General features: G+C 40.9%; 1 protein-coding gene across 9 annotated transcripts in view; it reads left to right on the forward strand.

The window, feature by feature from the left end:
* Positions 1-21,968, forward strand: part of FBXW7 (F-box and WD repeat domain containing 7) — a 212,521-nt gene that overhangs the window by 183,533 nt on the left and 7,020 nt on the right. For 8 of the 9 annotated variants that reach the window (XR_003092952.1, XM_025198524.1, XM_014517732.2 and 5 more), the window contains 5 exons: positions 3,049-3,183; positions 7,148-7,271; positions 13,597-13,733; positions 15,467-15,580; positions 20,047-20,228. Coding sequence is in view for 7 of the 9 variants with exons in the window: in XM_025198524.1 (XP_025054309.1) it covers positions 3,049-3,183; positions 7,148-7,271; positions 13,597-13,733; positions 15,467-15,580; positions 20,047-20,228 (692 nt within the window). In the remaining 2 variants the exon portion in view is untranslated. Of the gene's footprint in view, positions 44-3,048; positions 3,184-7,147; positions 7,272-13,596; positions 13,734-15,466; positions 15,581-20,046; positions 20,229-21,968 lie in introns of those variants that run through there. The other variant, XR_003092953.1, reaches the window with a different exon arrangement.

Raw genomic sequence — 21,968 nt, forward strand, 5'->3', positions numbered from 1 at the left:
TCCAGAGGGAAAGGAGGCCTTCTCTCTGTCTTCAGGTTTCTCTGTAAGACGCACCTTAACCCCAATGTTCCCTTAAAAATTTTCAGTAGTAATTCATAGCACTGTAAGATTAAACCAAAAAATTAGTATCATGCTCAAATTATTGGACCCAGAGTAGATGAAAGATCCCATTGTCCCCATCTACAATGTGTATTTTAATTCACAGACAGAGTTTCATGTGGTTTAGAGCTGTATGCATCTTGCAGACAGACATAGCGGGTAGGACAAAACAAAGAAGAGGAAGAGCAAAAGGGGGGCACAACTGCATTTTTGATAGAGGAAAAGAGGTGCTGATGATCTTGGAGACTGACAGCTCCTGAAATTGAGGTTGGAAGTGGCCAGGGTTGGAATTTGACAGATTTATTAAATGAACTCTAATGTAATGAAACTTTCCTCCTAGAAACTTTTAAGGCATTTAAAGTGCTTTAGGAGCTGCTATTGCAAGAGTCCCTGTTGAGTTTGCAACCTGAACAGGCATGAATCCTACAGTTAATTTTCTCTAAGATAAACAAAAATAAACCACTAGAAATGAAGCTCTCTCTAATTTTGTATTGAATTTAACTTTTAAGATAAAACAAGTAATAGTCAATTTTACAGATGCATTGAAAGGATACAGCTTAGTGCTTTCAAAATTATACAGTTTACAGGGGACCACCTGGTAGCAATCCAGAGCATCTGGGCTGCATGCCAGGTGTCTCAGAATCCTCTGGTCAACTAAAATATTTGAAATTTTGCACCACTGCCTGGCACCAATTTACTTTCCTTCCACTGTTGTTCTTAATAAAAGCCACACACTTACTGCCTTCCTTCTCTGTCTCTGCTGAATGGTGTATCTGTCATTTTTTTGCAAATAGGTCAATCAGTGGAGCACAGAAATGCTAATACAGTGGAGACAATATCATTCCCCCCATTATCAGAAATATTTGTGCTTATCTGGCAAGACTACTTCTTCTAACAAAATATTATACGCTAAACAAACATTTTCCTCAGAGATCCTTTATTGACTGTTACTAGTTTATTTTAAAAGAAAATGAAAGACCAAAGGGGAGTACTCCCTAGGGTAAACGTATTTGAGCAGCTGACTCCTTGAAAGGGCCTTAAGATTGTTGCCTCTAGCCAACCTATAATGCCGAAGGAACAGATTTTACTGTCTTAAAATATGTTTTTCCATTTGAAGATATTAAGTTTATTCATTAGAGTCTCTCATATCCCCTCCACTTAGTTTATAAAATTTAACATAGAACTAAGTGTAAGAGAATAGGGCTTGCTTATAGTATGAAATCCTTCCATCAGAATTTAGGAGCTATTGGCAAGTTTATATAAATTAACAACTGCTGCAAACACTTGCCACAGCATAAATGTATGGTATTCAAGTTCCTTGCCTATTTTTTGTTTATTAACTGTTACAAGCAAGCTTATACTAGAATGGCTTTGGAAATTCATGTTTAATAAATGGATTAGACAGCTGCAGTATAGTTTCCCTTAATTTTCCTGTTATTTCAAAGTTGATTAAAAACTTTAATCTAGTCTATCAAACATCTGTGCATAGTGTGCAGTAATACCTTTGGTCTTTGTTTTAAATGTCCCACCATATCTCAAAAATGTTCCATCCAACCAACTCTGTCTCATCAGTTGTGAGCTGGGAGTGCTACCACTCAGGTTTCTGACATCCTCCAACCCTTGCCAATGGCCACCAGCCACCATTAAAATGAGTGAAGTCAGAAACTAATTTTCCTGATATTTGAGTTGAAAAAGAAATAAAAATAAAACCTCAAAGTATAATATGTTTACATCACAGAGAAATAAATACATATTCATCCTTAATATTTCTCATGTGTGCCTAGTCACTACAGCACATGCAGCTAGCAATTATATTCAAATCTAAAGAATGCAGTAGTATACAGTGTGATAAATCCAGGTCTTGAGGTACAGGGCAAGGAGGTATATGAATCTTAACATCTAAGGTATTCTTGGGTTTTTTTAGATTTCATTTAGTCCCTTAACATAACTTTAATGTAATTTGTATGTGTTGATTTACTTGTGCATGTCACTCTAGAAGAACCCATATGTTCAAACGTATTAATATGAATATATTCACAAAGCACTGTGATATCTCATTTTCTGTCTTCTCAGACTTTGTTCATGCTCTAATTCTGTTCTAAATCAGTTAACACTTTTTTTTTCCCTCTGGAAATTGTTTTTTTTTCCTTAAATTGTTTTTGCATAACAAATCAAAATCCTTTGATGAGCACAGATGAGTTTGAGAAAGACATGCTTGTCAGATGTGAAGTATATTCAGTTATTAATTTTTTTGCAAATGATGCTGCTAATCTGCTGTACTCTCAGATGAGTGCCTTATTAAAACCATCAGATTTTATGGTGCCCATTAGTAAGAATGCAAAGTAAGAAAATTACCAGTCAAAATTCCCTGTTTACTCAGTAATGTAAATTGATGTTTACAAAATAAAGTATTGGTTTACAGCCGGGATTCTGAAATATAACATTGTAGCAAATAAACACATAGCAGTAATAAGCAGATGATAAGCAAAGCAATACATTTTAGAGAACTTCCTATTTTTTCCTCTTTACTTGAAGTTTTTGGTTTACCTAGTTCAACTTCAGTGTTTGAAAAGGGACGTCTCATTTGAACACTCACTGAAATGAGCACTTTGAAAATAATGCACATTTTAAAATAATGTACAGTTTTTAACTGTTCATTTTGCATTATCTGTGTAATAGTTCAAATAGCTACATTATTGTATTGGTACTTGAGCTTGCCATTCAGAATACTTTGGATCAGTATTCTTTTGTTTAATTATAAGTTATTAAAAAACACCCATTAGACTTTGTGCAACTGAATACACTACGCTATAGATAGCCTGCACACATTCTTGTTGATTTCTTGTATGGTTTTGCTTGTTTTTGGCGGGGGTTTGGCCAAGCAGCTTTATAAAACTTGACAATATACCAAACTAATACAAACAGGGAACATATTTTTCTTTCTCACAGAGCTGGAGTGGACCAGAAAAGTTACTTGCTTTAGATGAACTCATTGATAGTTGTGAACCAACACAAGTGAAACATATGATGCAAGTGATTGAGCCCCAGTTTCAACGAGACTTCATTTCCTTGCTCCCAAAAGAGGTGAGGATTATCAGTTAATACTGGGCTGTGGGTACTGTTTGACTATGTAACGCATCATCTGCCACCTTTAAACACTTGCATGCTAATTATGGTATTCAGTATTGTCAGTTTAACACTGTTAATTGGTGTTAAAGAGGGCTGCAAGTTGACAAACTGCCATGACTTAATAATGTAATTCTCAGATTAATGTATGCTTATGAGCTAAGGGCCAGATTTTTAAAGAATTTAGGTGCCTAGAGATCCAGATAGGTACTCTTATTTAAAAAAATAATCCCACTAAGCACCCACTTGCATCCTTAAGCACCTTAAATACCTTTAAAAATCTGGCTCTAGATGATTTCCTTTCCACTATTGGAATAATGTCTTTGTTGCCGTGTGTTTCATTGCATTTTTCTATTTGGTTCTATTTTCTTTAAGAGCCTTCAGGTTATGCAGTGTTTTACTTCTAGCTGACTTGCCAGATTTAATTTTATGAATCTTCTGTATCAACATTGCATACTTATTTATCTAAATCCCAGCACATTTTAAAGAGATAAAAACACAACAAAACAGAAAACCCAAACTATCTCTTTAGATAAATAGTAAGAATATACTTTTATGATGCATAAGCATGTTATTAAATCCATATTGAGTAGGCATGTTGTTAATATTTATTTATTTGAGAGAACTTGAAAATTTCCAGGGAATCCGTAAGCTCAGCCAGTCACATCAGAGCCTGTCATGTCAATGGGGAGCAACCTCTAGATACAGAAGCCTTCCTTGAGAAGAGTCAAAAGAACGTGAAAGTCATATCACAGCTGGACTAAACTGTTGTGAGATGGCTACGTAAACTCCAGACTTGATTTTACAGTTACCATAATGGACTTAATTGTGACTGGTTTTTACAGTGTGCCTTGACTGCTAGGGTTGGTATGGTTTGGGGGCTATTTTTCAGTTTTGCTTTCATTTGTTTTTTGGTGGGGGTTTTTTGGAGGGGGATATGGGGGGGAAGGGGCAGGGGAATGGTGCTAGTTTGGTGCCAGCAGTACTACTGTATGATACTTAGTGTTTTTCACTACTAAAATATTGTTGCCTGATTTTTTAATAAGAAACTTGGATCTTAGGAACAAATTCTCATTTCTTATTCTGGTGTTATTATGTGGTCCATCATTTTTCATATGTCCTTAATGTTTACTATTCTATGACTCTTCCCTGTCGTACTTCAGAGTAAGCTGTGTATTTTTAATATTTAGATGTACGTGGCCCTATTCTTCCTCTCATTGCTAGCATTGGGTTTTTCATGACTCTGGAATATGCCAGAGCTTTCTCCTGGGGTTTGCTGGTTCGCTTTTGTTTGACAGTGGAAGTTATGTATGCTGTGAATATTAAGTTAATCGTCAAGGTACATGCATCAAATATTGACAGAAGTGTTTTCTATGGCAACCTGCTCCTTTAGAATTCCTCCTTGTATGTGAGGAATACTGCAGGAGAGGAAATGCAACAAGCCAGAGAAACTGCTCTAAGGATCAGTTAGGAAGGGGAGTAGTACACCTTGAAAGGATGGGGAATATTTTAACTTCTACTGTTTAGAAAAGTGAAAAGTTGGATACATGTAATGCATATTAACAAAAGGTTATACTGTTCTCACAAGATTTAGCAGCAAAACGAATCCAACTGTGATTAGTACTTATCTTATGTATTGCTTGTGCTGCCCTCTTAAAGAGAGACTTACATACTAGGGGGATACTCTTTATATATAAAAAGTATTCTACTTACCCGTAATTCTCTTTCATTTTTCTGAATATTTAAATAACTTGTGTTTACTTCTTTCCAGGAAGCCTATTTCTTTTGCTTACTGAAATTTGAACATTGCTAAGTTTGTTTCATTTCAGCAATATTTATAGTTACCTGCTATATCTAAGTACATAACACGGTGATTATATTCCTGGTTTTCTGGCTAACCAGCAAGTAAAGATGATTTGCATAGAAAAGATCTTATTCAGAGGTCTTCAACAATGCAAAGAGATACAGGAAAGGAATAACAAAATAACCATTTCTATTCTTGCAGGTTTTCCCTTGTATGACAGAATCCCTTTTAAGTGAAAGGCAGCCTAGTTATTTGAGACTGAGATATACTGCCTGTTGCTTTTCCTATTAAAATATTAGAATTGTTTGATTTGACTGGATCAAAACCAGATCTTAAGTTTAAAGGTTTTCCTCTCAAATATGTCCCAGTGTAATTAAAAACGATAGGTGTGCAATGCATAAATGTTACTAGATAGGATCCATTATAGCACTAGTCCTTACCATAAAATACAGAGTTCTGGTAGCAGAGGCCCTATTTTTGTTCTGGCAAAATTGTTCTTGCGACTACACCACAGTATTGAGAGGAAGGTATACTACCTAACCACCTGTAATGTGATTTCACCCCAGGTTCAGTTCTGGTTGGGTGCATGTAGATTAGGAAAATAGGATCAATCTTAAAGCCTCATAGCTGGCATCTTTTTACAAATCCCCCTTTAAATGAATCGTTTCACTTCATGTAGACAGGGAAGTTGCATTTTTAAAAATATGATCTTCTCTGACCTTATCGTTCTCTGATCCAAAGAAAAAGACTGATATGTTTTTGTTCCTAACTTTATTGCAGTTGAATGCCTAAGATGACTGCTGTCTGTAACTCAGTGATTTTTTTAACATAACTAGTTGTATGAATCGCCTCTCAAAACTGTTTCTTCCACAGTGATCTGTAAGATATTGAGATAGATCTGCCTCTTGGGATTTCTTTCTACTGTTTCTGATGGTTTTTCATTTTCAGTGATTGGATGTATATAGCATTTTACTCCTGTCAGCAGGGCCCTGAATGTCCTCCACAATAGATGTGCTCTGTTCCTCCTTAGTATTAACCTTCAGGAGTGTATAACTTCAAAATGCATAACTGATGGAGAATATACATAGTTGTTGGGTTTTATTATGGTCACCATATGGTTTAACTCAGCCAACTGGTGTCCGAATCTTCTAAATAACCTCTAATTTTATCATCTAGATAAGCTCAACTTTCATGTTATCTGTCAATGCTAAAGGAATTTAATATGGCACATGCATTGTTGTGGCATGCTGAGATCTATATGAATACGATGTATAACATCCATTCTTTATCCCAATCCATAAAACACCTCATAAAATTCTTTAAGAATATTTTGCATTCTGTTCAGTAAACAAGTTATAGACCTGTTTGATGTAGTGCATTTCCAGATTGTTCTCAGTCTCAAGCATAATTCACTATTCAAGCACTGTGGATTGGTATTTGGAATAACAATGTAACTCTCCTCCATTGGTGTTTATTATCTGTGCTCACTATATGAAACAAACTTAAGGTTTTTGTTTTATCATGGGACCATCACCTTATTTTTTATATTTGCTGTAGAAATGTTGTGGTTGACACCAGTATCTGTTTAGATATTTGTTGGTTGTTTCTATTGCTACATCCTATTTCTGTCACTGTTTACCCTTGTGGTTTGGGTACATGCCTCGATGTGGATTTTTAATTAGAATTAATTTTTTTCCAGTTTGTTGGGTCAGAGATTTTTCAAAGTCCTAGCAAAAAAATAGTTTCAATGTGGATATTAATTATACTGCAGATAATGCTCTTCTCTAATTTACCTATTAACCATTTAACATTCACATGGCTTTTCTGTATAGTTCTATAACAATTGTCTCACCTGGTAGCTATTTTCTTTTAAAGCAAATGTATTACCAAGTGACATTCTTGCTTAGATCAGGGTATTAAAATATTTTTTTGCTAACTTCTGCAGTCCCTTTCATGTTTCCTCTTGAATGTATTGCAGCTCTCAAATGCTTCTGGCCTTGTTTGATATTTTAATTTATTGTTTTAATATATCTACTTTGTCTGCATCTCAGCCTCGGTAATGTGAATATAAAATTAAAAAAGAGAATGTGAATAGGTTTAATCTCCTGCCTTTTGCAGCTGGCACTATATGTGCTTTCATTCCTGGAACCCAAGGACCTTCTGCAAGCAGCACAGACATGCCGCTACTGGAGAATCCTGGCTGAGGATAACCTTCTGTGGAGGGAGAAATGCAAAGAGGAGGGTAAGATTCTGCAAAATAGAAATTTAATAGTGAAGGAAGCACTTTGCTGTGAAGCAGTTATTGGCATTCATCCTCAGTTATATAAGAAGCTAGAAATTTTGAGAAAGGTATTAAGCAAACTGCATGTAATGTTGCTATTAGTGATGCTCAACCTATGTAATATGTATCCTTATTGAAAGCATGCATTGGGACATTCATTTTAAAAGTTAAATGAGACTAGTGTTTCTATGATTTTCTTGTGTGATCTCTATATGCTGTATTTTGTATATAATACATGAAATTGTTTAGAGTTATTTTACACTCAAACTATTCCAGTACAGTTAATTTACTTAACGAGTAAAGAGAGAAAAGAAAGAAAGTGTCTTTATAGAGCAGGGATGGGAAAAATATGGCCTGCGGGCCGGATCTGGCCCACCAGGCCATTCTATCCACCATGCGAGGCCCCTAAAAAATTTAGAAAATTTATTATCTGCCCCTGGCTGCCTGTCAGAGATGACAAGGTACCAGCAGAAGCAGGACCCAGGGAGAGCCAGCAGGAAGACCCAGCAGTCACAGCAGCAAGGCCTGCCCGGCCCTGCCTCCCTGCCCCCCAAGCTCCAACCAGCCTCTGCCTAGCAGAGGCTTCTGGCCTGGAAACCCTGGGGCTGTTCCCCGCCCTCATGCAACACAGCTAAGAATGTGCAGGGGGAGGGGAGGACCACTGGCAATTGCCCCAGTCCTTGGGGCCAGGCCAGCTCCTGCTGCCCCCTGAAGTCCCAGCAATGCAGCTGGGAACCACATGGTACTAGAGCGGCTGGCAGGTGGGCAGGGGAGCGGAGAGAAGCAACGGCAGTAGTTGGGAAAGCAGGGAAATGGCAGTTGTAGTGGTGGCAGGCAGGAGTGCAGTGACAGCTGGGGAGAAGCACAGGGCCCACACCAGTGCCCCAGGGCCAGGGCTGGCAGGGGCCCAGGGCAGGGCAGCTGGACTGCAGGGCCCAAGCCATCTCTGTCCCGCTTTCTGCTGGCACAACCTGGCCCAGCTCCGTAGAATCCCTGCCAGCAGCCAGCTGACACCCCATGCTCCTGCTGCCGCTCCCTGGGCCCCTGCTGGCCCTGCCCCCGAGGCACTGGTGCAGGCCCTGTTCTCCCACCCAGTTGTTGCTGTGCTCCCACCCACTGCCACTCACCCTGTTGCCACTGCACCCACAATTTCCCCACTTTCCCTTCCACTACTGCTGCTTCTCTACACCCCCTCCACCCAGCTGTTCCAGCACCACATTGTTCCTGGCTGCATGGCCAGGTCCACAGAACACAGCAGGAGCTGGCCCGGCCTGGCCCCCACAATTCCTGGCTAGCTATGTGCACTGCCAGCCAGGTTGGGCCGGCTCCTGCTGCATTCTGTGGACCCAGCTGGGCAGCTGGCAACCGTGTGGTGCTGGAGTGTCCAGTGGGGGGTGGGACAGGGAATGGCAGAGGCGGCAAGCAGGAAGGTAGGGAAGTGGCAAGAGAAGGGCAGTGGTGGCAGATGGGGGTGCGGGGAAGGGAAGGGGGAAGTGGCAGTGAACGAGTAGGCAGGAGTGCAAGGCCCGAGTTGATGGCCCAGGGCCAGGGGTGGCAGGAGTGCTGAGCCCAGGCTGGCAGGAGCTCTGGTAGGGGCTCCACCTGCCATGGGCCCTAAGCACCCTGAGATCTCACGGCCTGCTTCTGCCGTTGATGGCAGGAGCCGTGGGCACCCACCCCCCCATGCACACCCCAGCCCCACTCTCACACTCGCGCCACCCTCCCCCTCCACACATGCTACAGCCATCCCCAGCCACCCTCCCCGCACTCCCTCACATACCCCCACATATTCACATACACACCCACACCCTCCCCCACACCTGACATACACACTTAACCACAGCCCCCCACAAACCTATACCCACGCACCCACACCCACACTTCCCTCACAATATACAAGAGTAAGACTTCATTTTAAGCTATTATACAATCACCTCTATGTATACTACACAAACACAAGTAAATCAGGACAAAAATATTTTTTGAAATCAAATTAATTAATGTTTTAGTAAATGTTTGATTTTTAGAATATAAGTTGGTATTCTTCTGGTTCCAAGATGGCAGACCCCCTTGCCAAAAGCAGTACTGCCAGGGACAAGGGGAGGGACTTCTCGTGGTGAAGCTCGGGGGTTAGGGACTTCTGGTCCGAAGATGGTGACCAGGGGGCAGGGCACATGTCAAGGGGTGGGGTTCCCCCTGTAGCCCTTGACAGCTTGCCAAAACTCGGTAAGCGGCCCTCCAGCCAAAATAATTGCCCGCCCCTGTTATAAAGTCTGGGTACAGTGACGCATACCAACAAAGAGAAAGTGATGAACAATGAGATTACACAAAGGGCTGAAATGTGAAATTGGTAAAGGCAAAAGTCAGTATTTCTGCAAGCTAGTAACAATAAAGGAGAATAGACCAATACGGTAGCAAGTGAGAAGAGAGGTCATTAGACTTGGGGTCAGTTGCATGCTAAACGAACAGGGCTTTTTCAAAGTTGTATCTTTAAAGAAAAGGATTGCTTAAGCACCTCAAAGGCATTGGGTTCCACAAATAAGAGATGGTACTGTCTGCATGTGCACATTATTTAGGAAGAATTGCAAAGAAGGCAAGATTTGGGAAATGACGTCGGTGGCTAAAACAGCTGGCTTGCAAAGGGCCATAAAAAAACAGCTAAGATCTTGGAGACTTTGGAAAATGTGTAGATGTGTTTTTACCCAGAATTGTGTGAAGAGGATAGCAGTTGGGAGGTGAACTCAGTGCCTGCTGTGAATTTAGTCAGAGTGACTTGAGGGCAGTGTCGTGGACCTTGGACATGCTGCCATAGAGAAGTTGGGAACACTCATGCCCCTCTGTTGCAGCCAGCACAAATTCCCCTCCTCAGCAGCAATTGGCATTGAAAGAAGCAGCAGCTGTAGCAACAGGGATGAGAGAAATGGCTGAAGTTGGTTGAAGCTGCTGCTACAGCTGCAGCAGCATGGTATTCCTGCACTTAGCTGCTGTGCGTATAGACTCCCCAGAGGAGGTGAGGGGCTTATGTCCCATTTTAATGTCCTCTTTAACTTGAATTCTAGTGCCTGGGGCTGGTGTCCCACTCCCCCGCCTCTAGTTATGCTACTGCATTGTGGTGGCAAAACTGAGAAGAGGGAGACAATGGAGTGGAGGGTGGGCAGAGGGGGTCAGAAATTATTCAGAACTTTTGAGGCTTGGAAGTTAAGATCAATTGGAAGTTTGCAATTAAGTTTGCAAATTGGAAGTTTGCAATTAAGATCAAAAGCATGGCCAGACAGGAGAAACCAGCTCTGCTTAAAAGAGTACTTCAGTCTTCTAAGTCCTTAATAATATGAAAGTAGAGTTTATTCAAGATTTGCCAATAGAGGTATCAGAAAATGAATGGAGAGATTGATGATGAGCACTGAAGTTCATCTTCCACTTCTTTGCCCTTTCATTCACAAAACTAAGTGACTGGGCAGAAAAGTAGCTAATAAAGTTCAATGTTGATAAGTGCAAAATAGCTGCAAAACAGCACACAAGGGGAAAAATAACATTAACTTTATGTACAAGATGCTGTGCTCCCAACTGGCAGCCATGACTCAGGGAAGAGACATTGGAGTCGTTGTAGATATTTAATTTAAAACCTTGATTCAATGTGCAGCTTCACCCAAAAAAGTCACTAAAATGTTGGGCATCATTAAAAAGGGAATTGGAAACAAATTGGAAAATATCATCTTGCCACCATACAAAAACATGGTGTGCCCATATCTTGAATTTGGTGTTCAGTTCTGATCTCCACATCTCAAAAAGCATGATTGGAAGAGGTACAGAGAAGGGCAATCAAGATGAGCAGTTGCCACACCAGGAGAGACTGCAAGGTCCTAATAATTCAGTTTAAAATGGAGAAAGCTGAAGGAGAGATCTAGAAAATCATAAATAGTGTGGACAAAGTGAATAGTGTCTCATTCACCAAGTCCAAGAAAACACAATTTAGGGGGCATCCACTGAAATTAGCAGGAGACGGATTTAAACCAAACAAAAGGAATTTAACACATCCCACATTTAACTGGGAGTCTTTGCTACATGAAATTGTAGAAGCGGATGGTATAATCAGGCCCAAAAAGAGATTAGACAAATTCATAGAGGACAGGTTCAGTAACGGTTATTAAATGACCTGGGCAGGCTCAGCAAATGGGCAGATGAGAACCTGATGGTGTTTAACACTGAAAAATGCAAGGTTCTCCACCTTGAGAGGAAAACCCTGCAGCATCCTTATAGGCTTGGCAGTGCTACACTGGCTAGCACTACGGAAGAAAGGGACTTGGGGTCATCACTGACCACAAGATGAACATGAGCCTTCATTGCGATGCTGCAGCTAGTAAAGCGACCAAAACGCTGGCTTGCATCCATAGATGCTTCTCAAGCAAATCCCAGGACGTCATTCTCTCGTACTCGGCCTTGGTGAGGCCGCAGCTGGAGTACTGCATCCAGTTTTGGGCCCCACAATTCAAAAAGGATGTGGAGAAGCTTGAGAGAGTCCAGAGAAGAGCCATACACATAATCAGAGGTCTGCAAAACAGACCTTACGATGACAGGCTGAGAGCTATGGGGCTCTTTAGCCTGGAAAAGCATAGGCTCAGGGGCGATCTGATGGCCACCTATAAGTTTATCGGGGTGACCACCAGTATCTGGGGGAATGTTTGTTCACCAGAGCGCCCCAAGGGATGACGAGGGCGAACAATTATAAACTACTGCAAGACCGTTTCAGGCTGGACATAAAGAAGAACTTCTTTACTGTCCAAGCCCCCAAGGTCTGGAATAGCCTGCCATCGGAGGTGGTTCAAGCACCTACATTGAACACCTTCAAGAAAAAATTGGATGCTTATCTTGCTGGGATCCTATGACCCCAGCTGACTTCCTGCTTCGGGCGGGGGGCTGGACTCGATGATCTTCCTAGGTCCCTTCCAGCCCTAATGTCTATGAATCTATAAATAGAAGAGTCAGGGACGTATTCTCTGACACCTCTAAACCAATGATGGTAGATGCCAGGGAGTGGATTACCTAAGACATGCCCTGCTTATATGCTCTCTCTCTAAAGCATCTACTGTCACTATCAGAGGTAGATCTGTTGGACCCAGTATGATACTACTTAGGTTCTTATCTAGAGATGATGGGTGAGAATCATTCACAACTAGCAACAAGATTTAGGGTAGTAGTAAGAAGCACTAGAAGTAGAAGATGCACAGAGGAGATAAGTGGGCCAGAAACAGAATTTTAAGTTACTCCTTAGTAGGAAGGATGAAACAGCTGTAAACCCTTCAGCAAAAAATAGAGAAAGAGTAATTCTACTTGGAATTCCAACTAGGAGAGAAGAGTGCCCAAGGCACATAGTCCTCTGAATCAAGACGCTCAAGATAAGGATTAAGAAAAGTCAGCAATATCAAAAATAAGGTAACAAAGTCCCATGATCAGAGCCCAAGGAGTAGATCATTGACTTAGAGATGAAAATGTCAGTACTCTGAAGGTCTTAAAAGGGACACTGCAAGTGGTCATGGAACGTGTATGAAGATTTGTAAAGAGATACTGAAAAAGACAGTATTCTCCCAGCCTTCTTTGAGGAAAAGGAGACTGGAGATGAGCCATAAGGTAGCAAAGAACGAAGGATGAAATAAATTATATGTTTAGCTCAGCAATAATTTTGAAAGATTAGGAAAAATGTAGTAAGAGAATGAAGGCAAGTTGATATAAAGAAAGCAGAGTATCATGATAAAAAGTTAAGTATATATTTATGGAATTTTCAGAACTGGAGCCTCATGCAAATATGATTCTACAAATCATGCATCTCTTTTCACTTCATTCCTCATTTTGACAAGTATTTTTATAACTTTTTAGAAGCAAAGGAAAATATTTGATTTTCCCTTTTAGTATTTCCTTGCCTTTTCCAATAAAGCACCACCATACCATTAACTAATAATTGTTTTGGTTCAACACGGTGATGTAATTGATGCCTACAGTGTAATGACCTTGATACTGGATTATATTGTCATGACATACTTTCAAATGCAAGTTTTTATGTACAAACAGCAGGTTTCATAGCATCTATGAAATAATGTGCAGCCATATCATGAACATTGGCATATTGTTTTGGAGATGAAGCTATGAACATAGCATAGCATTTGAAAAGAGGGATGGCTCAAAATTATTAGGGTGGATAGAAGCCATTTAATTTGTTAACACACACACATGCGCGTGCGTGCAGACACAGACACGTTTTTTTTCCCTGTTATGATTTTTAAATTAATTTTAGGAATTGACGAGCCATTACATATCAAGAGAAGGAAAGTAATAAAACCAGGCTTTATACATAGTCCCTGGAAAAGTGCTTACATCAGACAGCACAGAATCGATACAAACTGGCGGAGAGGAGAACTGAAGTCCCCAAAGGTAACAGTTTCTGAACTATGTGTAACATACCAGAAGTTGAATAGGATCAACACTTCAGCTGCTAATTTGCATTGTGGACAAATCAAATCTTCCACAGATCTCTAAAACATTCAAATAATTTTCAAAAGGTCTAGTTAAACTCTTATTATCATGTCTAATTAAGGTTTTCTATGTATGATTCTCATCCTTTTAAAAAACAAAAACAAATGAAAGCTTTTTGAGCACCTATTTGAAAATCAAAGTACAGTACCTATTTGATAGAATTAAATCAGTCTACCACTCTTGTAATTTGGAATAACATGAGGAATGCATATCCATATATCATACTATTACCTGCCAAGATGATGCCACTGACTTTAGTAAGAACACTCATGGAAAGTTAAGCATGCATCTAAGGTATGTTCAAAGTGCTGGGGCCTTTTTCAGTTATGAAACTATTCCACAAAACCAGGTGTCTCCTTTTATTCCGTCCCTCATTTTGACAAGTATTTTTAAAACTTTTGAAAACCAAAGTAAAATATCTGAATTTTCCTTTTAGTATTTCCTTGCCTTTTCCCATAAAGCGTCAATGTAACATTAACTATAATTGCTCTGGCGGTACATGGCAATGCAGTAGAGAATGCCTACAACGTAATGACCTTGACACTAGATTATATTCTTGTAACATGCTTTGAAGCACAAACATTTATGTAACAGCAGTTTTCATAGCATTTCTGAAATAATGTGGCAGCCATATCATCACATCACATTACAGATAAAGGTCAGTCAGGAACACAAAAAAAACAGACTTCTGTGGTTCTTGTTAGGGAAATTGTGTATTTACCATTGAAAACAAAAGCACCACAACTAAGTATAAAAGAAAAACAGACGTTATCTAAAAATCTGTGGAAGGCTCGTGCTGTTCATCTGGCTGCAACTTAATGCATCTCTGGCAACAGCTCTATTTCTTGCCTTGATATGCCACATCAGACTATGCTGGAATTATTATTAAAATGACAGCCCCAGGCAATGTCCTGCTGCCTACTTCATTTTAGTGGGCATTTTGAAAAAGTATTCAGATATTTTTAAATAGTAAATTCATTGTTTGACTTACATATTCTGATGCATGGTTTTTCTTCCGCAGTAGAAAAGATTGCTTTATTTTTCCATGATCAAACACTGGAAAAGCCATTTTTGAAAAATAGCACTACTATTCACAACTATGGAAATTCAAATAGTAGATGATAAGTGGAATGGTCTGGAAAATAAATTCACATTAAAGACTAGACCATGAAAATAATCATTGCCGTAGATAATAGAAGCACATTCCTTCTGTTCATAATTGAATTAACTAAAAATATTTTCCATGAAAAATTCTCATGTTTTCAAAGATTAATTTTTAGAGGAGAGATAAGAACTGGGGAACTCCTGAATTAGAATAGGTGATCTATTCACTGACTTATACAATTTCTAGGCATGATTTAGTCCAGTTATTTTAAGAGGATTAAAAAAAACTAAAATGTATGTAGTTATCAATGCCATATTTTGCCATGGAGGAAATGTTTTCCTGCCTCACAGATAGTGATAAATTAGATCTGAAGCATAGGATCCAGGGACTCTTGTTTTATTTGTAATTTTTTCCAGCTAGAATAATACGTGTCTTTTTGTTATTTATAGATGCTTACTGTTCAGTTTATTTTCCAATGTGTTGACTTATACTATAACACACAAATGCTTATATTTTCTATTGTCAGGTGCTCAAAGGTCATGATGATCATGTAATCACATGCCTACAGTTCTGTGGTAACCGAATAGTCAGTGGATCTGATGACAACACATTAAAAGTTTGGTCAGCAGTTACAGGCAAGGTGAGTTAAAATTCCAGTGAAAGGGACCACTAGAAAAGTGGAAGCAAGTTAATAAGTGTTTCAGTAATTTGCTTCAGTGTTTGCTTACTAGTATGTCTTAGTCTCTAGTCAGTGATACAATTATGGGAAAACTAATGCAGTTTTACCTCTCTTTCATTCAGATGTGAAGTTAGTGATTTAGGGATCTAAGTTGTAGCCATATTGGTCTCTTTGGGTAGAGGCGATATCTTTTATTAGATCAACTAAATAGTTGCAAAAAAGTTGTTCTTTGCAAGTTTTCGGACACACACATCCTTCTTCAGGCAAAAAAGGAAATTGAAAATGGTGAGAGAAATTAAAGATGGTCAGAAATCTCTCAGGTATGAAAAAAAGCCAGTCTTTGGAAAGGTGCTCTGCAAGAATGCAAATGTAGAGGGGTTGCAGAGACAAAAGCAGGTTGTTTACCCAAAGGTATCAGATGGCAGAGAGGTTGTGGAGGGGCCATAAAGTCTGTTAATATTTAGTCCAGCTCACTTGTATGGCTACAGGAGCATGTCGACTTAATATTGTAATACTATAAAAGCCTAAGTCTGTTTGTCTGTCTGTCCGTAATGCTTTATTTGCGCTTTGATTGGCTGATGGAATCAGCCAATCGGAGTGCTCCAAGCATGGGGGAGCACCACCATGATTCTGAAGCACCGCCAAAGACCGGTTCTCCCACCCCACTCCCTGCAAGGGCAGAACAGCAGCAGCATGGGGCGTTAGGTGGCGGCACTCCATTCTGCTCCCCCCTCCCTCCCCCCCCACCCCCCCCGCGGCCCTTCTTGCTGGGCAGTTGGCTAGTTTGCATCATAACAGCCATTGTTAAAAGTTATGTCTGCCCATAGCCTAAGTAAGTGGTACTCAAGCTTCTGGCCTGGTGGGCTGAATGAGTAGCACAGAGGGCCGGTCCACAATATGGTTCAGCACATAGGTATGACCCCATGGGTGGACTGGCCACATACGTTGACCTGATCCACCTGTGGAGTAATCCCATACATTGAACTTAGCGTGAACCAGTGATCCAGCATGCAGGGCCATGACATCTGGTCCTCAGGGCTTCCCAAGGGTCTGGAAATTTGGCAGCAGGAGAATGGCAATTGGTGCTGCCGCTTCTCCCTGCTGCCAGATTACTGGACCTGTAGGAGCCCCATGTTTTTGGAGGCTGAGCACCACTGGCCCAAACCCAAGTACTTGGGCCCTTTTTCTTTACACAGAAGCAAGTCTACTTTATGAAAGTCACCTTGATGTAAAATTACAATGCTGTTCATGTTTCTGTTGGCATGTATCCTTGTTCTCTTGGCAATTCCTCTATTCTTGTGAAGTCATTTTGACATGGATTCCAGAGAATTTGGACAGATACATTACGTTACCTTCTTTAAAGCTTAATTTGTCCTCCCTTTGCCCACCTGGATTTTGCTTCTGTCTAATGCTTGTCTTCTACCTTTTTAAAAAATTATTCTGTTTGGTCATTTCACTGAGTGTTCCTTAGAATATACAACAAATTTCCCTTTATAAGCTACTCTAGTGCTAGGCTGCATAGGAACTTTACATCTTTCTTTATTTCCTGTTAAATTAGACCCAGCTCAAGCAGAAATAGGTGGCAACTTGATAAGAATTAATAAACACTATAAGCATTCAGATTGACAGCCCAGAATGTTTTTTTGTTACTTACAACATAAGAACATTACATCTGCCCAGTAGACAGCGAGTTTTTTTTATACATGTAACAACTGACCACATGTAAGCAGAGACACTTTAGGAAAAGCCTTTCTTTAGGTACAGAGTGCCTTGCATACTGAATTAACTTTATTTAATTCAGTGTTATATCATTATTAGCCTATATGTTGATAGCAGCATGTTGAAGATACAGGTATCCACTTTGTAATATTAATGTTGACTGTATTTTGAAGGTGTTAGTGTCTGTCTTTGCATGCCTAGAAGTTGCTTGACTGGATTGTAAGTACTACCTCGGGGGAGAATTAAATTAAGTGGTATGCAGCCACACCTAGTTCTGCTGGCTTCCCTTCACCGATGCCACTTCATAAAAGAAACCATGGTACTATTTTAGCATTCTTTTATCAAAAAGGACAGATTGAAAATATTTTTTACGTGTAAAACATTTGCTTTGTTTATCACTCCCTCTTGAAAACAACATATTTCAGTGGATATATAAAATAATTCATGACAGAATGACTTGCAAGGAATTTGAGTGCTTGGTAGCTTCTAAACTAAGAACTTTAAAAATTCTTTGTATGAGAGAGAGTTACTTCAAACATTAAAGGATAACTAAAAAACGTAGAGGCAGTAGAGAAAAGCTATATACTTATTCTTACTTGTAAAAAGGACGTAATCAGAGGCCACCTGGATGCAAATAAACTTATTACATTTTTATGTGCAAACAGAATAAGATCTAGTCCAATAATACATTTAATAATTTAAAGAGGTCAAGTTAATAAAAATCAAAACAATTGAGCCAAATTAACTAGGACAAATAATTTCACTGTGAATATGAAAGTGATAACTTTGAACAGTTTAAAAACATTTTGTAAGATGTCAAAAAAGACAGAATTAAAAAAAACCCTGCATTTTTAAATGAAAAAAAAAAAAACAGATGAAAAACCTAAATGTAAACAAGCAGGGAAGAGGGAGAATTTAACAACAATTAATACCAACCAGAAGCTGGTAAATTGTAGAACATCAATAAGGAAAGCTAAAGACACAAGAGGAAATAAATAGCCAGCAACAGACTAGAAGTACTTATTCAAACAGATCAGGAGCAAAATGAATCATAACAATAGTACTGGTCAATTACTACATGGAAATGGTCACAAAACAATATTCACTAGTCACTAATGCCAGAAAAGCATAAAGGCTTAATGTTTTTTTCTGTTCTATATTTGGGAAAAACCCAAATTGAGGCAGTTTATATTGGATGATAATGGAATACTTTCCATTCCAAAAAATTCCAATAAACTGCTGCTAAATACTAGCTACTGAAGTTTTTGATTCATCTGATACAATGACCAGGCATCATCCAAAGATTTTTTTTAAAAGCTAACTAAGGTGTGCACTAGAGTGTGCAAAACTTCAGTCACTGATCCGATTCCACAGAGATTCGGCCCGATATGGCGGCCTAATCTCCAAATCCAAATCAAATCGGGAGATCCTTTAATCTCTCTGAATCGAATCAGAACCCTCTGAATCAATTTGGAGAGATTCAGAAAGACTTGATGATTCGGACATAGACACAGCCTTAAATGTTTTTTCTAGGTACCAGGCAGCTTTTGAACGCTGTGATGGTGGGGCGAATGGAGCATCCCACAGGAGCACGGGGGGGGTCCCCAGCACACTCAGCAGCAGACCTTCAAGTGGACCAGAAGCACTTCCGGTCCACTTCTGGGTCTGCCAGGGACCCCAGCCAACCCTCCGGCTCAGCAACTGGTGCCTCCTGGGTCTGGGGAGACACCTGGGATCCCCCTGTGGCCGATTGCTGAGCCAGGGGTCATGGGGGGGGGTCCCCCGTGCATTCGGCGATGGACCCGGAAGTGGACTGGCCTCCTTCTCCACCCCTCCGCTCCTATGGAATGCTCCATCCACCCCACCATCACAGCGTTCTTGAGCCACCTGGTACCTAGAGGTATGTAGAAAAAACTTTTAAGCTGTGTCTGTGGCCGAATTGCTGCTTCTCCAAATCAGCATCAAATCTTCAGTTTTAGATTTGGCTGAATCAAATCAGGATCAATGAAACGAATCACTGCTGAATTGCTGCTTCTCCAAATCAGCATCAAATCTTCAGTTTTAGATTTGGCTGAATCAAATCCGAATCAATGAAACGAATCACTGTCCCCAGTTCGGGCTGAATCTGATTTGAATATGGCCTGTTTCACAAACCCCTAGTGTACACTGGGCCATTTATGCTGACTTTCAACAGGTCTGGGAGCAGATCCAGAGACCTAGCAGAAGGTTAATGTTGTGCCAGTAGTTAGGAGGGGTAAAAGGAACGATTGGGTAATTATAGGCTTCTCACTTTGATATTGATCTGGGGAAAAGTTACAGATTGAATGGTAGTGGATTTGTTTACTAAAGAATTTTTTAAAAGTAAAATAAATAATGCCAATCAGCATGAGTTGATGGAAAACAGAGCTTGTTCAACTATCTCAATACCTGTTCTTTGATGAGACTACAGGTTTAGTTGATAAAGATAATTGTGTTAATGCAGTATAGTTGGACATCTGTAAGGCCTCTGATGCCATATATTTTCATTAAGAAATTAGAATGATAGAAATCAACATAGCATACTTGTAATGGATTAAGTGGCTAAATGATAGGTCTCCAAATGTAATTGTAAATGTAGAATAATTATTGGTCTCTCCTGGCCATATGACTTGATTAGATTTCTTTCCCCTTCCTTTAAAACAGTAACTATATGAAATATTTATTTTTAGTGTTTGAGAACACTAGTTGGACACACAGGCGGAGTCTGGTCATCACAAATGAGGGACAATATCATTATCAGCGGATCTACAGACCGAACACTGAAAGTATGGAATGCAGAGACCGGAGAATGTATACATACATTATATGGACATACCTCCACTGTGCGTTGTATGCATCTCCATGAAAAAAGGTAAATGATTACCTAAATGATTACCTGTAGAAGTCGTTTTTACCTCTTTTCATATTGTGTATGTGAAAGTAAATGTACATCATGAACAGGGATCCTGGTTTTCCATGATAAAAAAATCTCCGATAAAAATGGCATATACTCTGATAAACCCCCAAAATCCATGATTAAAATGAAAGCCCCCCACAACCCCTGGCTCTGCTGGTGTACCTCACTCCCCCCCTCCCTCACAGCCCCCAAGCTCTGCTGTGCCCCTTGCCCCCACCCACAGTTCCTGCTCCCCCAGCCCTGCTGAAGGGGGCTCCCAAGTGCCAGGACTACGGGGCCAGGGACCTGGGTCTGCAGCCCCTGGCAGAGCCTGGCTCACCCCACCCCCCACCCCCCCCGCTGTGGGCTCAGGCAGGGGGGGCTGCTCACCACACGTGGCATGTAATCGCAGGGGAACCCGCACCCGCCACATCTGTGCATGGAGCAGAGGCTGCGCATTGCCCACTGCAGGCTTCCCCCTTGCTGCCCTCCCCCAGCACCTCTGCAGTTTAGTGTGTGCAACCGGGTGCTGCAGGGAACAGCAGAGCCATGCAGGAAGCTGCCTGCTGCTGCAAGCTCCACGCTGTCCTGGCAAGGTATCTCCTGCCAGCACAACCGCAGCGGGGCGGCAGCGTAGGGTTGTGCCCAGGGGATGCAAGCAGCACGGAGCTCACAGTGGCAGGCAGCTTCCTGTGCAGCTCTGCTGTTCCCTGCAGTCCCAGTTGTACACCCTGGAGGAGGGCAGAATGGGGAGCACAAGCCTGAAGCAGGCAGCGCACAGCCCTTGCCCCATGTTCAGATCTCGGGGGTGCAGGTCCCCCTGGCCTTCAGGAGTGTGCACAGTGGTAGGGAGCAGCTCCCCCCTCCCCACCTGAGCCCACGACAGGCAGCTCACCCCTGCCTTGTGCACAGATCAGGGGGATGCGGGTCCCTCCTCCCCCCTGGAAGTGCACACAGTGGAAGGAGGTGGCCTCGCACCACAAACGAGCCACCCACATCCCTGTCCCACTCCCCAGTGGGTCTCTACAGCCGTGCCTTGTGGCCCCATGCACTGCCCAGCTGGGCAGGAGCCCCAGCCCTGCTCAACTCCTTCCATAACTCCCTGTGGGGGCTGCAATCCTCCCCTTCCCCCAACTTACCTTCAGGAGCTGGTCTCCAAGCTGTCTGGGGCCATCTGCACGTACATGTACTTGATGCCCCCTGCATGACTGCCCTCCTCCCACTCCCTCCCAGCCCCCTGCAGGCTGGAACTCTGCCAGCCTGCAGAGGGCTCCTTGCAAAACTGCAAAATCCATGGGTTTCTCTGGTAAAATGAGAAATCTACATTTGCTTCCGGTAAAAGGTAAAACTCTGGTGTACTCCGTTTTTCCATGGGAAACAGAAAACCCTGATCTATTATGAAATAGTCTAACAATAAAGGTCTGTGCAAAGCACTATAACATTCAGTAAAAATAATATTTTAAATTAGTAAACCTAATTTACAAATTAGCCAAACTTAAATTATACAATCAAGACTAAAGGAGAAAAAGGAGAAACAAGAAAAGGAAGAACAGATGAAAACAAAAGGTATAAGAGTATTACTAAGTACTGTAAGGCACAAATATGGAGATATACAGTAATGGTAACTTATATGCGACTGTTAAAGCTGTTTTGCTTATTTCTAGGACCAATTTTCCTATGCTAGGAAGAGCAGTCCTTTTTAAGAACTTTTTTTGT

The sequence above is a fragment of the Alligator sinensis genome, unplaced genomic scaffold (genome assembly GCF_000455745.1).
Source record: "Alligator sinensis unplaced genomic scaffold, ASM45574v1 scaffold169_1, whole genome shotgun sequence".
Classification (NCBI taxonomy): Eukaryota; Metazoa; Chordata; order Crocodylia; family Alligatoridae; genus Alligator; species Alligator sinensis.